This window comes from Cryptococcus depauperatus, chromosome 7 (genome assembly GCF_001720195.1).
Source record: "Cryptococcus depauperatus CBS 7841 chromosome 7, complete sequence".
NCBI classification, from domain to species: Eukaryota; Fungi; Basidiomycota; class Tremellomycetes; order Tremellales; family Cryptococcaceae; genus Cryptococcus; species Cryptococcus depauperatus.
Genome location: NC_089474.1, coordinates 718,747 through 735,344, shown reverse-complemented (window position 1 = coordinate 735,344; position 16,598 = coordinate 718,747). Strand labels below are relative to the sequence as shown.

The 16,598-nt window shown below is 45.4% G+C and overlaps 6 protein-coding genes across 6 annotated transcripts; 4 read left to right on the top strand and 2 right to left on the bottom strand.

Annotated features, from left to right (window-relative positions):
- Positions 1-186: 186 nt before the first annotated feature.
- L203_105618 (uncharacterized protein) lies at positions 187-3,965 on the top strand (the record flags this gene model as incomplete). Its single annotated transcript, XM_066214985.1, has 3 exons — positions 187-550; positions 596-3,004; positions 3,058-3,965. The coding sequence occupies 3 exons, from the start codon at positions 187-189 to the stop codon at positions 3,963-3,965; spliced, it is 3,681 nt and encodes a 1,226-aa protein (XP_066071082.1).
- A 744-nt stretch (positions 3,966-4,709) lies between these two features.
- L203_105617 (uncharacterized protein) lies at positions 4,710-5,619 on the top strand (the record flags this gene model as incomplete). Its single annotated transcript, XM_066214984.1, has 3 exons — positions 4,710-5,003; positions 5,078-5,149; positions 5,209-5,619. 3 exons carry the CDS (start codon positions 4,710-4,712, stop codon positions 5,617-5,619), a joined length of 777 nt encoding a protein of 258 aa, XP_066071081.1.
- Positions 5,620-5,707: 88 nt separating this feature from the next.
- L203_105616 (DNA repair protein rad18) lies at positions 5,708-7,076 on the bottom strand (the record flags this gene model as incomplete). Its single annotated transcript, XM_066214983.1, has 6 exons — positions 5,708-6,046; positions 6,094-6,166; positions 6,220-6,424; positions 6,475-6,686; positions 6,742-6,863; positions 6,912-7,076. 6 exons carry the CDS (start codon positions 7,074-7,076, stop codon positions 5,708-5,710), a joined length of 1,116 nt encoding a protein of 371 aa, XP_066071080.1.
- A 233-nt stretch (positions 7,077-7,309) lies between these two features.
- On the top strand, positions 7,310-8,733 carry L203_105615 (uncharacterized protein; the record flags this gene model as incomplete). The annotated part of the gene is made up of 6 exons (XM_066214982.1): positions 7,310-7,313; positions 7,360-7,444; positions 7,505-7,761; positions 7,806-8,155; positions 8,207-8,634; positions 8,688-8,733. The coding sequence occupies 6 exons, from the start codon at positions 7,310-7,312 to the stop codon at positions 8,731-8,733; spliced, it is 1,170 nt and encodes a 389-aa protein (XP_066071079.1).
- Positions 8,734-9,024: 291 nt separating this feature from the next.
- On the bottom strand, positions 9,025-11,738 carry L203_105614 (uncharacterized protein; the record flags this gene model as incomplete). The annotated part of the gene is made up of 13 exons (XM_066214981.1): positions 9,025-9,255; positions 9,308-9,617; positions 9,674-9,682; positions 9,730-9,874; positions 9,928-10,137; positions 10,206-10,356; positions 10,409-10,484; positions 10,540-10,639; positions 10,696-10,758; positions 10,811-10,929; positions 10,982-11,046; positions 11,095-11,383; positions 11,428-11,738. The coding sequence occupies 13 exons, from the start codon at positions 11,736-11,738 to the stop codon at positions 9,025-9,027; spliced, it is 2,079 nt and encodes a 692-aa protein (XP_066071078.1).
- A 167-nt stretch (positions 11,739-11,905) lies between these two features.
- On the top strand, positions 11,906-16,587 carry L203_105613 (uncharacterized protein; the record flags this gene model as incomplete). Its single annotated transcript, XM_066214980.1, has 15 exons — positions 11,906-12,969; positions 13,023-13,191; positions 13,241-13,812; positions 13,883-14,156; positions 14,220-14,309; positions 14,368-14,490; positions 14,579-15,019; positions 15,081-15,219; positions 15,273-15,391; positions 15,441-15,584; positions 15,630-15,787; positions 15,832-15,946; positions 15,994-16,112; positions 16,158-16,365; positions 16,414-16,587. The coding sequence occupies 15 exons, from the start codon at positions 11,906-11,908 to the stop codon at positions 16,585-16,587; spliced, it is 3,909 nt and encodes a 1,302-aa protein (XP_066071077.1).
- Between the last annotated feature and the right edge of the window lie 11 nt (positions 16,588-16,598).

Below are 16,598 nucleotides of genomic sequence, written 5' to 3'. Positions count from 1 at the left end.
GGTGCAAACCATACTTGTTGGGTAGTTGTACCATGGCATCGCCATTGCTTAATTACACTTCCTTTGTTTATCGCCGCTTCGCGCTGACTTTTTTTTTCTGCTTTTTTTTTAGGACTCGCGCTTTTCTAGAAACATCTCTATATCACATCGGACATGCCTATTTAATCCATTCCATAATATTAAGAAATGTCGCGACCACATATAGCACAAACTGTGTCTTTTGACGACCAAAAACCTCCCTCACGTCTTGCAGCCCGTGACGATTTACCGCCACGGCCGCCCGCAAAGAGCGACATCTCAAAATCCACATTGCAAACTACTTCTAGTGTTAACTCTGCCAATGGCTACTCTGATGCACTACTCTATGGAGAAAATACATATGCTGGCTCGGGAGCTCAGAACCCACAGGGGTTCTCTGATTCAAACGGGTCAGACATAAGGAGAAAGAAGAGTATGGTTCGCCCGGAACGAGAGCGCATCGATCCCAATCACCGATTGTGGCATTACAGAGAACATGCTGCTGAGGATCAAGTGAATATACAGCCAAGTTGTGAGTTGTGTTAAAGCCCAGTCAAGTTCTTGCTTATTTGTACAGCGACCGGCAATCAACCCTACCATTTCAGACCTGGCGCAAATCTGCGAAGAGGAAGATCTCTACTTGCGCGCGAAACAGACGATGTTATTGATGAGAGTTCGGGCCTAAACCTGTTCAAGCGTGGAGCCACAATCAGACGAAAAGCCTCACGCGCAGCCCCTCGACAAACGCCTCCTTCTGGAAGTTCATTTAATCGCGTTGGAAATGGCTCTGCTTATAAAGAAAAGGATGAAGACGAAGATCTTGGGTGTTTAGGAGACTTTGCACCTGGCCCAAAAGATTGTTGGATGATCTATTGTTATCTCCTCACCATTTGTATTCCTGGCTTCGTGATCCGCAATGTTTTTGGGAAAAAGACACCTGATGCTCAGCGTGCATGGAGAGAGAAGATTGGAATTGTCGGCATTGTTTGCACCTTGATGGCTGCAGTCGGTTTCCTCACATTCGGATTCACGCAAGCGGTTTGTGGCAAGCAACCGCTCCGAATTCCAGCCGGTCACGCAAACAATGGCTCTTTGGTCATTCATGGGTATGACTATGACTTTTCCGAGTGGAAGCATCCAGCGGCCGGATCTACATTCAATGGTAGTACCAGTCCGCTCTACATAGATCAATACATGGCAGGTGGCAAGGACGCAAGTTTCTTGTTTCAAAATGTCAACAAACACTGTCTCGGGGTTATTAAACCTGCTAGTGGCTCAGGCATCAGCAGCTCGGGTGATCAAATGGGATGGTACTTTCCTTGCAATCTCCACGATCAAAACGGGACATCGGCTCTCAATTTAACAGGTTACACCGACAACACCAACTGCCATGTTTCTTCAAAGGCAAGAGACCAGTTTAACGCAATTGTTCCTAAAGCCGAAATCTATTACACCTGGCCTCATATTCAAAACAAGTCTCGTAATTTGGCAGTCTACAAATCAGCTGTTATCGACATGAGCCTCTTACAATGGCTTACTACTAGTCAGGTCACGTATCCTCCCTTTTTTGATACCATTAAGAATCGTAATGCGACATACGCCGGCAAGGACATAACTGGTTTTATTGAGAGGGCCGGCCTCACTCAATATGCTCAGTGCTTAACAGATATCATACAAGTTGGGTATGTCGACAGTATTTCAATTGGTTGTGTAACCTCCGACATTGTTCTCTATGTCTCTCTCGTCTTCATTTTGGGTGCCGTCATGATCAAATTTGGTATGGCTGTAGTCTTTGGTTGGTTCCTGAGCTGGCGTTTGGGCAACTTCGAAGGAGAAAGTTACCAACAACGTATGAAACGAGCAGCTGAAATTGAGAATTGGACGGAGGATATCTATAAAGCCGCACCCGGATATTTACGCCCCAATGCCACTGGAAATGGACGTTCAAGTGCTGCCAATGGGAGAAAAAACTTTTTACCTACTACGTCCCGTTTCAGTCGGGCCGAGCCGATGATGATTTCTTCGTCTCGTCCTTCAACGGCTTATGGTATGGTAGGCGAGACTAGGCGGGTAGCATCTAGTGTCTATGGTAATAAGTTGGGCCCTCACACCATTCACACTACTCCTCCAGGATCGCCATTACTCCGTAATTCTCGGAGCTCGACGTCTCTTCCCTTCCGCGATGACTCGTATCAATCTATCTCAGATCAATCGCTCAGTAACAACTCTCCTTGTCCTTTCCCGCTTGGTAATGTCGTACCTCAGCCAGCACCAGACTTTGAGCCTTTCTCGTTCCCCTTAGTACATTCCATCTGTCTCGTCACTGCATACTCTGAATCCATTGATGGTCTCCGTACTACGCTCGATTCTCTCGCCACAACTGACTATCCCAACTCCCACAAAGTTATTTTGGTCATCTGCGATGGTATGGTGCGTGGATCAGGATCGAAGCAGTATACACCAGATATTGTGTTGGGTATGATGAAGGAATTTATTGTTCCCCCTGAAGAGGTTGAGCCTCACTCTTATGTCGCCATTGCGGATGGCCACAAGCGTCACAATATGGCTAAAGTTTACGCCGGTTTCTATGATTATGATTTAGAGACTGTAGAAGCTTCAAAACAACAGCGGGTACCGATGGTGCTTGTCTCCAAAGTTGGGAATCCTCTTGAAGTTAGCGAAAACAAGCCTGGAAACAGAGGAAAGCGAGATTCTCAGATTGTACTTATGAGCTTTCTTCAAAAGGTTGTGTTTGATGAGCGAATGACAACCCTTGACTACGAATTTTTCAATGCCATCTGGCGCTGCACCGGTATTCCACCTGACCGTTATGAAACCGTGCTTTGTGTTGATGCCGACACCAAGGTTTTCCCTGATTCGTTGACTCGTATGAACGCTTGTATGGTGAACGATACTGAGATCATGGGATTATGTGGCGAAACCAAGATTGCAAACAAGTCCGAAACATGGGTGACGATGATTCAAGGTGTGTAATTTGTAGCGGAATGGTGTTTGCATTTTTTGCTGATTAGACTACAGTATTCGAGTATTACATCTCCCACCATCTTACTAAGGCTTTCGAATCTGTCTTTGGCGGTGTCACTTGTCTTCCCGGTTGTTTCAGTATGTACCGGATCAAAGCTCCCAAGGGTGAACGAGGTTTCTGGGTACCCATCCTCGCCAACCCTGACATTTGCGAACATTATTCGGAAAACATTGTTGACACTCTTCACAAAAAGAACCTTTTGCTTCTTGGCGAAGACCGTTATCTCTCGACACTCATGCTCAAAACTTTCCCCAAGCGAAAGATGATGTTTTGTCCACAGGCTGTATGCAAAACTGTCGTTCCAGACACATTCCGTGTTTTGCTCTCCCAACGTCGACGATGGATCAACTCTACGGTTCACAACCTTTTTGAACTCATGCTTGTCAGAGATCTCTGTGGGACATTTTGCTTTTCTATGCAGTTTGTCGTCTTTATGGATCTGGTCGGTACGCTGGTGCTTCCAGCGGCTATCAGTTTCACTGTGTACATCATCATTGCTTCCATCTTGCCGGAATCTGTCACTGGCAAACCTCGACCCGTCATATCTCTTATCCTACTTGCATTCATTCTTGGTCTACCTGGTGTCCTTATTGTCATCACATCACGCAAAGTGGCATATGTCGGCTGGATGCTCGTGTACTTGATTTCCCTTCCAATTTGGAATTTCGTTCTTCCGGCATACTCTTACTGGCATATGGATGACTTTAGTTGGGGTGAAACTCGAAAGGTCGTTGGCGAGGCCAAGGATGATGTTCATGGTGGGAAAGAAGGAACGTTTGACTCTAGTCATATTGTCATGAGAAAATGGGCAGAGTTTGAGAAGGAGCGGCTATGGCGCGCCGGAGATCAAAGCCGAGAACGAAGTCGAGATTCACACTATTACTCGTGGCATCAGAAATAATTTATCTATCGCTTTTTCGGCGTATTCCCATATGATGGGACTTTTTTTTTTTTCTCTAATCATTCTGGAAACCCATTGCGCAAGCCTAATTCAAAGCGACAATGGTTTTCTTCGTTTTCTTTTGGTCACAAGTTGATTTTGTGTGAGCACAAAAGGACAATTGTATTATGCATGGAAATTTCGCTCATCTGCTCCAGATATTACCTTTCTTTCTCTATAACTGTTTCCATCATATACATGCCCGTCTTTCCCTCTTTTTTTTGATGACCTCTTCTTTCCGTCAGGACTAATCCAAAGGTTACATGATGTTTGATGAATATCTATGAACACAGTATACACATACAACATCTGTCTTGTGACCGACTTTTTTCTTTGTCAGACACTGCCATGATTCGGTCAGAACGGAATGTCTATCCCCTCCAGCATCTGATGTGTTTCCCATGACTGTTTTATGTACCCATTGCGGGAAAAACTTTGTTTTTTTTAAAAATACTATATAATTTTTTTCTGTTCTCATGCGGGAATCGACAAAAGCGGCGCATAGAGAACGCCAAAGGACCTACCTTGCAATGCATTCTCAACATTTTTCTCTTTCTATTTCCATGTTTAATCTGTTTGCTTTCCATTGTCTTTCGTGTATACTCTACTTCTATATATATATATAAGAGGGAGGCCATTCGCAGCAAAGGTAAGCTGCCTTGCCAATTTACATAACCTGTCAGACAACGAGCGAATCAACAAAGTATGCTAATCCGCCTTCGTCCACTTCCGCTGCAGATGCTCCATTTGGCGAGTGAAGGCTGCCCTACTCCACCTCCCTCCAACTACCTCGCCCAAGTATCTACCAATTCAATGCTCCCTTCCTTGCCATTTTCTCTGGCCAAGACGGTTTTAGGTGGTTCACAGGAAGAGTTCGAGGTTGGCGGCAGTGGTGTAAAGGTTGAGGCGGAATTGTATCGAGATTACGAGTCGGAACGGAGTTTATGTCTAGGAGGGCAAAAATACAGTTATGGGACGAGAAATGGCTTATGGTGTGAGGTGGGTAGTCGCTGGAGAGATTCGGCGTTTGGTTAGAGATACAGTGATAGACTGACCAAGGGACTTGAATTCAGACTCCTATGGGCAAATACGGTATTCTGAATACGCCTATTGAATCAGATGGCACTCCTTCTCTCGCGGTTTCTGTGAGTACATCGCTTGGTCAAGCTTGAGACGAAGAAAGCTCATTCTCGTGAATGTCTAGAATAATAATTCGGTAGAAGCTAGTATCGTTCTGCGTACGCCTACCTACGAAACCTGTAGACGAAATTTAGTCGAGCAAGTCTCGTCTTCCCTGGGAGCATGGCTCCAGAATGGTTGTGGCCACCGGTATCATTTTGGCCGGCAGCTGGCAAAACTTACACAATCTACCCAAATCGAGTCTTCCCTTCTTCCTACTCCGAAACGTACCCAAGACATGGTGAATGAGAGTGACTGTGCAGCTGAATACGGAGTCAAGCTGTCTGAGAGGTTAGCCAATGCCGGAAAAACAAGTCTTCAGTCTGGCTCGTTCCTAGAGCGATGGGAAGAGTATTTCTGGGATAGAGTCAAGTATGTTCAGCCAAGGGCGCGTTGTAGCAGAAAACCAAAATTCTTCATAGCAGAGAGTGAGTGAAGGTTATGTCTAGTAACAATGTTTAACTATGTTGTACCTGTATTATGCAACAAGAAGTCACAATATCTACAATGATGCCTGGAATTCCTTACTCAATCTCAATCGCGCTCTCCACGCCGTCTCCCTTGACACCCCCTTTGCCCCTTTTATCTCTTTCCATAATCTCCCTTTTTAACCGCTCGAATTCTGCCTTCTTTTCTTGAGCATACTTCTGTAGGCCCTCTTTCCTTCCCAATTGTTCAATCACTTCATCTCTTCCTTTTTCCTTGTCTCGTTTTCGGCTCGCCTCAGCCTCGCCTAGTTTTGCACGCAGTGCAGAGAGTGAAGATGGATGAGAAGTATCAAGGTTGGCGTTGAAAAGAATGATCCACTCTTGAACGCGGCTGATAAGGGCAGCCTTGTCGCCTGTGGTGGGTAGCGAATATCTCTGTAACATGTTGGTAACAATGGATGGGCTTTTTACAAACAACATACGGAGAGTAATGCTCGAAGATCTGAAGGAGAAGACAGCGAGTAATTGGGTTTTGTGATTTTTTTCATTTCTATGCTGTGACGACGGCCTCAGCTACCATGTCTTTCATGAAACCGCATGTTACTCACTCCCTGTCTTTTCCCAAATCCTTTGCTTTTCCCATGCCGAGTCCTTGCCCTAAAAAGACTTTTTTCCAGTCGGCTTTTTGGTTGCCTTTCACACTACCAGCAGATATTGCCATCGTGATTTTCGGCGGCGGACAGCCTCGCTCAATATGAGCAGGTATCGAGGATATAGGTAATTTGGCCTGACAAATTGGACATGGCGTCTCCTCTACACTAGCAAATCAGCTCTGTCTGGCGACATATTAGCTTATAACCTGCCACTTTCGGATAACTCTTCGATATCCTTTTCTTCATTGGAATCAACAGACTTTGTGGATTGACAAGATTCAAAAGGGCTGTCAGAATTGTCTCTCCGTCTATCCCAATTCTTTGGACGTTTGTTGTAACTGGAATTTGAAACCGTGCTATCCACCTCTAATGCTGGTCTTTTGCGGGTAACATTTGCAGTTGCCAGTTCAATTAAAATAGGCCTGCACCAGGCTGTTTAGCATTTACCTTTGCCACAAAGACTCATGACCAACCCACCTGCATTGTTCCCAAGTATCTGCGATTTCTTCCAAAGCTCTATTCCGCCGTATAGACCCTTCACTGACTGATTCATTGCAGCTTGGACACTTTTTTGAGACATCTAAGGATGAGCGTATACACTTCAAAATCTCTTCAGAATTCATAACAGTTCGACTTGATTGACTCACCTGCGAACAGAACGAATGACCACAAGCAACCGATACTGGGCCAGTAAAAGGCTCTTTACAAATCTGACAAAGCACAGAGCGGTCCAGCCGCTTGAGCTGGCTGAAATTAGATGGGAAAGGCGGTGGGTCATTATAGTTTTCAAGAAGAGGATGCGTGTTGTTCATTGAAGCTGAAAAAAGAGAAAAAACTGTTCTGTTAAAGAAATTGAAGCAAAAGGAGCCAAATAATAATCAGTTTATGCGTGCCTAATACTGTGTGATGGAAGTATAGTTTAGGCGCGCAGCGATTGGAATCATTGGATGTGGAGGTCGACGAATCACTTGAACTTGATTTATGACTTTTATCAAAACCTTTAAAAGTAAAACATAACTTTGAATTGGAGTTTTGTCTGGTTACTATGGGTGAGCTGCCAAAAAGAATGAGATTCTCTTTGCTGACTGTTCTCAGGTGCATGGTCTTCCTGGGGAGCAGTCCTCTTGGTCATTTTGTGGATTGTCGTATGGTCGATATGCTTTCTGGGATGGAGAACTGCGTGAGTTTATTGCTTGTACCTTTCATCTCTGGCTTTTTCTTACCTGCCTACTCTATCCAGTAGCACACGTTATGCCCGCCCCAGTCTCCCCTCTCGGCTCTCCCAGCTTTCTGCGTCCTCTGTTCCAGGGGTAACCATCATACGGCCATTATGTGGACTTGATCAGAATTTGTTCAACACTCTGGAGAGTGTCATGAAGCTTGATTACCCAAAATTTCAAGTTATTTTCGCGGTTCAAGACGACAATGATGAAGCATTGCCCGTGGTCCAGATGGTTATTGACAAATATCCGAAAATAGAGGCCAAAGTCATCATTGGTAAATTTAATTGATAGAATATAGACACCATTTGACAGTCTCAGATGGTCGCAAAGTAGGAGTGAACCCGAAAGTCAATAATCTCATGGCTCCTTTTGAGGAAGCTAAATATGATTTGCTTTGGGTTCTAGATTCAACCTGTTCCGTTCATCCTGGAACATTGGGCCGCTCAGTTGAAGCATTCTTCACCAACTCAGGTTTGCCTTCAACTTTGTACGATCCGGAGTCTTCGCCTCTCTTGTGCATCTCAGATGATTTTAGGAAACCGCCTACGGCTGGAGAGGTTGGACTGGTACATCAAGTGCCTATTGCCATATGCAATCAAAAGACATGGGGAAGCTTGATGGAACAGGCTTATCTAAATACGACCCATGCCAAGATGTATCTCGCAATTGTGGGTCATTTTCATTCGATCCAATTTGTCGATGCTGACAATGCGGACCAGAACGCCACTGCCATTGAATCCTGTGTTGTTGGCAAATCATGCATGTACTCACGTGACAACATTGCCCATATTACTACCCCTTCTCCTTCTCTTCGATCGCTTCCCAATCCACCTACTGGCCTTGCCGGCTTTGGACCGTTTCTTGCAGAAGACAATATGATCGCTCTCTCCATCTGGCATGAACTTGGACTGAAACATTCAATGACATCCGATGTTGTACTGGATTTTCTCGGTTCCCTCACTGTTCATGACTATATTAGTCGACGGGTCCGCTGGATTAGAGTGCGGAAGAAGATGAGTTTATCAGCTACTTTGCTGGAGCCCTTCACTGAATCAATCGTGTCGGGTCTCTATGGCTCTTGGGCATTATCACGTTTATTCGGCAGCAATATTATTCCGATTTTTTTAGTACATATGATAGCTTGGTTGTCAATTGATTTTGCCACAAAAAGGGCTCTTGAGACTAACATAAAAGGGATAGGACCCTTAGAGAACAATTTGACGTTTTTGCTGGCCTGGATATCTAGAGAATGTTTAGCGCTTCCAATCTGGTTACTGGCAATGACCAGCTCGGAGGTGATATGGAGAGGGCATAAATATAAGATTATCAATTCTGGCGAGTATATTTCTTCTTAATCGGTGAATAAGAGCTAAACGAATAGTAAAGGCGAGGCAATACATTTGGATGAAGGCATTTGATATCGATTTAATTCTGGGTTTTCCTTGCATATGTACGACTTCAACAAAATCCATGATTGATGGTCATACATACACTCCGAAAACTAAGTAGACTAGAGCTCAGATATCCTAGGTTTCAATTACTCGGCACTTTCCTCTCGCATATCAGCTAGTCGCCGGCGCATAGCCTTTTCAGTCTTGGTAGGCGGCACCTTTCGCGAGATCAAGGCTCCTACAAAGGCCATCAACCCGCCAAATCTCAACACCCAGGCAACGCCATCTTTGGCTTGATTGCCTGTCTCGGGTGAAATCAGTTGGATTTCAGGTTCGCCCTCGGCAAGTTTGAAAATGACTGAAGCTACTACAGCAATCTGTGTCTCTCCTGTCAGTCCAGATATATATAGGACTGAAAGGCGAACGTACGATAAACTGGGGGAAGACGATAGCCAAGTTGTGAATACCCATAATGGTCCCACCTGCTAACGGCCCTTGACCTGTGTACTCCATATCCCCTGCGCCTTCAATATCAGCTGTAGAATAACTTCTCATAAGCGGAGCTCGTTCGCCAATAGGCCTCGGACGTCCCGTAGGAGTGACAGGATGAGAACGCCAACCCAAGGGAGTTGAAGTTGTACGTGTATGGGGTGGATGGTTTCGCGCTGTATCATTTGTTTGATAAGAACTGTTGGAACGGGGTTTATCATCAATTTCTTTGAGAAATTCCATTATGATCCTGTTTCATGATGTCAATTTTATTGCCTTGAAGTATCAGTATTTGATGAAGCTTACGCGAAAGGTCTACATTATATCAGCATATACTCGGTTGCAGTAATAATAAAACTTACACCCAACAGGCGATAGCCCAGCATATACCAACCAGTGAAATCATGACAGTAGCTTGCCAAACTGTGGTGATGAAAAATGTTGAGCTCATAAGGATACCAAAAAGGACAAGTCCTGTTGTCCAAATGTTTCTAAGCATGAATGGCACTGAACATCCACCGATTAGCTTCCGAGGCCTTATATTAATTACTTTAACATACTTGTAGGTAGCTTGAGAGGCCGTCCCTCTCGAATGGCTTCAGCTTTCCACTGTTGTACCATCTCCCTAATCCTCTCCATCTCGATATCCTCTTCATCCTCTGAGGTTTCCGTCTCAAGCTCGTCGCTCTGTCTTCTTGCAGAATTTGGCTTCAAAAGTCGTCTGTCGCGGGCAGCAAGGTATGGAAGAAGCGTGCCGGCTATTATTGCCACTATTGCGTGCTTTTGTTAGAAAACCGATGCTTTTCAAGAATCGAAGCTTGAAGGAACAGACACTTACCAAAGGAATAAATCAAAAGAGCCAAGCTTCCAGCACGCGTAGCACTATCGATGTTTGGCTTATGTCCAAGCTCTTTAGCCATGACCTCTGCGACATAGGTGGTTGAATAGAAGAGATAAGGAAACCATCCCATAAAAGCCGCAATTTGGACCTTTCAAGATAAATCAATTGAGCTCTGGTGAGTTTGGGATGATCAAACTTACGAAGCACACTCGTCGAATGGGTTTAGGAAGGTGTAGCACTGAGTTGTAGATTGTGCTGATTACATCACGAATCTTGCTGTGATATATGTCATTATTAAGAATGAAACACGTATGCTAACGCGATCACTTACGAACGTCTCTCGCCAAAAATGCTATCCTTTTCTTGTTCCTCTTGGGTCCAACATGTGATACAGATAGAAATAACCAGCAAAAATAACGCCACAATGCAAACTAGTTAATCGAGCCAGGTATTGTCAACGACACGAATCGGTAGCTGATGTACAAACCTTTGCGAAACTGTCCTCCACCAACTAATCGGATGACGGGTACTTGAGCTAGGTTCAAAAAACCTTTAAATGTAGTGAGCAAAGCAGCCAAATGAAAGACTTGATGTTTACAAACCCATTGTGAATCCCAAAATGTTTCCCACATGATTGAAGCGCCCATGCCATGCGTTTGCAGTGGCTAGTTGCTCTCCTGGAGTTACGTCAAGAACAAGATTACGCAAGGATGCTTGAAGACTAATAAAGATGAAATTAGTAACGGTTTCTTTGCGCATTGCCATAGACAAACGCGTTCAAAGCAAAATCAAGGCAGTAGAAGCAAAACACTGCAATGGCTATAGCAGTGTTTTTTACCTGCACAGCTATAAGCACAATATAAAAAGCTTGGGATGAGTCACTGACAATTTGAACTGTCTTTGGATCCCAATCACCTTGGCCGCCACCGAACAAATCAACAAACCCTTTGGCAATAAGCTCAGTGAACGCCAGACCCAGACCGCTAAACACAAGCAAAATGGTTGATGTCACAATCCAGTAACGTCGGCGGTAGCGAGAATGAGAAGAATCTGATATAGCTCCAATGAGAGGTTGTGCAATGAGGCCAGAAAGGGGCCCTGCAAGCCAAACAAGGGAAGTAAGCTGTTCCGAAAGACCGAGGGACAATAGATATGGTGTTCCATAACCAAGTTCGCTATCAAAAGTCAGAAATCCATCATAAACACAAAAGATACTTACACAGTCCAGGCAATTTGGCTACCTCCCATGGAAACAGTCAAGCACATGAGTTTCCATGTACTCAACCTTTCCTTGTCTTTGTCAATTTTCTTGACATTTTCCTGACGTCTGTCTCTACTCCTTGACCTGCTCTCTTCTGCCCGAGATTCGTTCAGAGGTGCAGAAAGCTGCCACCTTGAAGGCTTTGGCCTGTCGGTGCCTTGGTTGTCATTGCTGTCCGTTACTTTGTCCTTGTTTTTACGTAGAAGAGAGGAAATAGAGGTATAGTGGTACTTTGGTTGAGAAGATGCTGGCTGAGATGGTGAGGACATAGATAATAGTAGAGAGATGAAAATATAATAGAAAATGCAATTATAAGCAATGTTATTACAAGATATCATAGCCGGCGGGGCTGGCCGAGGTATAACTCTTGACGTCACGACATTTATTGAGCTTATCATTTATTCTTTGACATCTTTCTTGTATAAAGTAAAACACCATGTCCCGTCAATCATCTAATAAATATAAAATATCTAATCCTACTCTTTTGCCATCGTCCCAGCTGCCATCGGCGTATGCTTCAGATAGTAGCCCTTATCCTTCCTTCGTCAAACAATCTCGCCCTTTAAATCCCCCGGAACAACACAGAAACAATGGTCCACCTCCAAGCCCAGCACGTCCAGCCCGCTCACGTATGAGAGACGCTTCGCAACAACAAGGAAGGAGCCGCGATCCAAATAGTGACTCACGTCGTAACCTTATCCCACCAGTACAGACGTCAGGCGGGTCTACCTACGATGGTTATGAAATACCACCTGTCTCTCCCATTTCTCCCGTATCTCCTGCGACTTCTTCTCAGAATTTCGGGCAAAATACATCCCTATCTTCGGATGTCTTTGCGGCAGACCGTTCGCAACGAATGGAGCTTCGTGCGCAAGTGTCTGCGGCAGCCCATCAAGCCTCACAACCGTTTCAAAAGACCGACCCAACTGGAGCAGAATCTGATAAGATGAGAAATGTTGTTGGAGCTTTTATGAGTGCTGGAAGACATAAAGAAGATACTTCTGCACCTAGGCGTCCAGGAAGAAGCGAAGCTAGAGCCAAAAGACCCCCGCGAGAAGAGAAATGGGATGAGGAAGCATCATCTGAAGGCAGTCAGTTTGGTGAACTTGATGTCGCTCTTCGAAAAGTCAGAAAACATTGGCCTTTTGTCGTGGACAGTGATTTTTCAGCCTCTTCCCTTGCTCTTTCCCTTTTGTCCAAATCGCCCTCCCCCTCTTTGCCGTCACATCCTGGATTATCATCTTTTCTTCGACTCCACGAATCCTTAACCTCGGGACTTCGAGCAGTTGTTCAAGCACACTCTAAATCCTTTGCTTCATCGTTGCCAGCTCATCAGAATTTTTTGAGCACGTTGGAAAATGCTCAGGAACAGGTTCGCAGATCCAAGACGAATCTTTTGGAAGCCAGAGAAGGATTTGCAGGTAAGACCAAGACGGAACTGGCAGGGATTAGGGCTAGAGAGAGGACAGTCAGGGAAATGCTTAAAATTCTGGATATAATGTATGTTGATTTAGCCTTTTTCAATCTCGGTAAGCTGACAGTAATGATAACAGAGATTATCTCAAGCAAGTTCCAGATCAGCTAGAGGCTTTCATTGGCGACAAACGTTTTTTGCAAGCTGCTCTCATTCTTGTCCGCAGCCTCAAAACTATCAATAGACCTGGGCTTTCAGAGATTGGCGCTCTATCAGACTTGAGATCATATTTTACTTCTCAGGAGACGGTAAGATAGGGCTTTGTAACCCGAGCAATGACTAACACACTCTCACAAGACATTGACTGAGATTCTAGTAGAAGAATTACAAAACCACATTTACCTCAAAAACCTGTACAGCGACTCTAGGTGGAGACCGTACACCCCAGGTCAAGTCAACTTGCCCATTCCGGAGCTTGAAGTTACTGAGCTCTCTTCCAACTTGAACAAGAACGGTACCAATGCAATCCCTGGCCCGGGCCCATCGTCTCGTTTCTCCCGTTACATCGCCCAGCTCAACGCCAAACCCAGTATAGACCCTAATTTGTCTTACTATGACGACTTTCTTACTCCGCCTCCTCCTACTCTACCGATAATTTCTCAAGCAAAATCCGAGGGCGGTTCTGGTATAGGTCAAACGGACTCATATAGATCTGTATTGTTGACCAATGGTATCATCACCAATGGATCCCGTTCCGCATTTGGCGATACAGATAATCCCGAAACCGATTCATACACGTATATAGAAACTCTTTTGGAGGCTTTAGCAGCGATGGGGAGATTAGGGCAGGCTTTGGATATGGTTGCACAGCGTGTTCCTGCAGAATTACACGCGCTTATCGAGATTACCTTGGATGAAGTTGAATCCAGGTAAGTCACAGATGTGGCGTGTTGTCTAATTAGCAAAGGGAAAAAGCTGAATCTGATGAATGAAACGTAGATCCGAGCAACATCGAGAAGAAGTTGACTTTGCTACTCGACCTATGAGTCTTCTCGCCGCACCCGACAACACCCACTCAGCCGTCAATTCTAATGGTGCAAAATTACTCTTTGCCCCCACCGAAATGGTCCGTATTGAAGTGTCGCTTGGCGCCGCTAGTCCACCGCAACATACGGCATTGCTCAATGATTTGTTCTGGACTCTGTACTCCAAGTTGGCGGCAGTATTAGAAGGACACCGGGTGATATATGAAGTATCTAGATGGATTTCTACTGTAAGTCGTTATCCATGGGTATAAAGCACGTATCTGAAGACTGAATTTTTTAACGTGGAATAGAGGAAAGACTTCAAGGACAGCACAATCTCATCCGAAACTACGTCTCTCACTATTCCAATATTAGAAATGTGGAAACCCGTTCAGAATGAGGTAAGTCAATGGGTCTCGTGGGGGTAGGATCCTAAAATCTATTCTCCATCTCCCTTAGGTAAAAATGCTGTTGAGTGATTACTTGACAGACGACCAACAAGGCTCAACACTTCATAGACACACTATTATGTCTGTCAATGAAGTTTTGCGAGGTCCCAAATTAACCAGAAGTCGATCTAGAGTGAGTATCTCTTTATTCACAAACTCTTCACGCAGTCAAATGATGGACGAGACTGAAGCTACAAAATACTAACCATCGCTCATCATAGCAAATGTTTAAATTTTCTGAAGGCGATACCCGGGCTGTCCAAAAAGAGATTAAAATGGTCGACGACGCCATCCAACAAGCCTTGCGCTCTTCTGTTCCGGGCCTCGTTAGCTTACAAATCGACCAGCTTACCTCTTTTACGGAAGCCGATGACCAGTTTTCGGGAAAGTATCGCGTTCTCGTTCCCCCAAACCCATTTAACGTAACGACACTTTTCCAGCCCACCCTTTCTTTTATCAATCGAGCGATAGCCATCATACCTCCCGGATTTGAAGAAGAAACAAGAGGATTCTCGACTGTTTTAGAGGATTTTGTGGCCAAGGTGTTTCTGCCCCAGCTGGACGAAAAAGTCACAGCCGGATTCCAACAAGCCGTTTCTGGATATGATGCGTACCAAATTGACAGGGCCATGATGGCGCAACTCAAACAACCTCCGCTGAAAGTACGTTTCTCCCTTTACCCGTTGGACGCTTGCCCCGCTGACTGGATATGTTTACATACAGTCGAGCGTTCGAGTCATGTCGCTCATACATATCTTGTGCAACATGCTCCGGACGACGCCCTTTCACCGTGAAAACTACAGTCGACTTATCATTGGCGTCATAGTACAGTATTATCAACAATGCAGCGCGAGGTTCAGAGGTGTGTTTTCCTGTTTTCTTTGTGATGAACCTACTCACATTCGCACTTGACAGAGCTCGTGTCCCTTCCTACCACGCTTGAAAACGCCTCTGAGCGACCCCTGGCCCTTCCTGCTGTTTGGGCTCAACATGAAGACATCATCAAGTGCTTGTCACAGATGCGTGCTGTATCGGTAGGTGAATGAAACACCCATCGTCCACATCCGCTCATAGGATTACCAGAACACCGATCCTAGCCGTATGGCGATTCATCAGAGAGAAATCAGCCTAGAAGTGGAACTGTTGCACAATCAGCCCGTTCCAGAGTCCCAATTGATCAATTCTCAACGCAAGCTGGAGGCACTGGGCCATTTGTCCCGGAGTTTGGTAGGCGAAATCATGTGGTTGGGTACATGCTAAGTTTGTCCAAAGCGTTGGTTCATCGATTCATTACTTGAATTACAAACCGTCGCTGAAAAGCCAGTCTCTTCCAACGACGAGCCGCCAAAGCTGGATGATTTAGCGATGACGCCTCCCGTACCGACGGACCTGGACGGGCCTCGTCTCCCATTGACCCAGGCGATGGCTCAGTGAGTGATTAGCGTGCAACGCGTCCAACCTGATGTGTCTTTAGACGATACCAAGCCATCCTACAGACATACGAACAAATGGCGGAGATGGTGGTGAATACCATCAGACTAGAGATACGGTGCCGGGTCAACTGCAACCTTGCAGCATCCATGCAAAAGGTAGTGTTGCGTTTGGAGCGGAGACAGTGGCTAAGCCTGATGGTTAGGGTGACCTTCGCCTGGAGAGTGAAGCACTGGAGCCTGATTCGGATGTTGTGAATCTCAATTCGATCCTGATGTCGACGGAAGAAGTAGCGGAACGAACGATTGCCCCGGATGATCATAGGTACGATTGTGTCTATGGAATGGCCGCACCCGTAACACTGTTTAGTTTCATCTTCAAGGCGCTGGGTCATCTCGTGGACCATTGCCTCATTACTGGCGCCTGCAAGTATGTCAAGAGTGTGAATGCTGCGGGTGTGCGACACATCAAGCGAAATATCCGTAGTTTGCAGCAAACACTGAGGGGAACAGCGGCCCGTGAGGGTGTGTTGACTCTGTCGATGGCGTATTGGAATTTGTTTGAGAAGGGTGCGAAGGTGAGTCCTGCTGTCGTGTCTATCTGTCGTGTCTGACGCGTGGTGTAGGACATGTTGGAGGAGTTGAAAAGCATGGATGGAAGACCGCCGTTCTCGTTTGAGGATTACAACACGATGCTCAAGTTGCAGTGTATGGACGACACGGACGAGTTGAATACGTATCTTATTGATCTCCATGCGTTATCGATGTGTATCGAGGGGTGGGACATTGGCGAGGATTAGCTGTGAGGTGG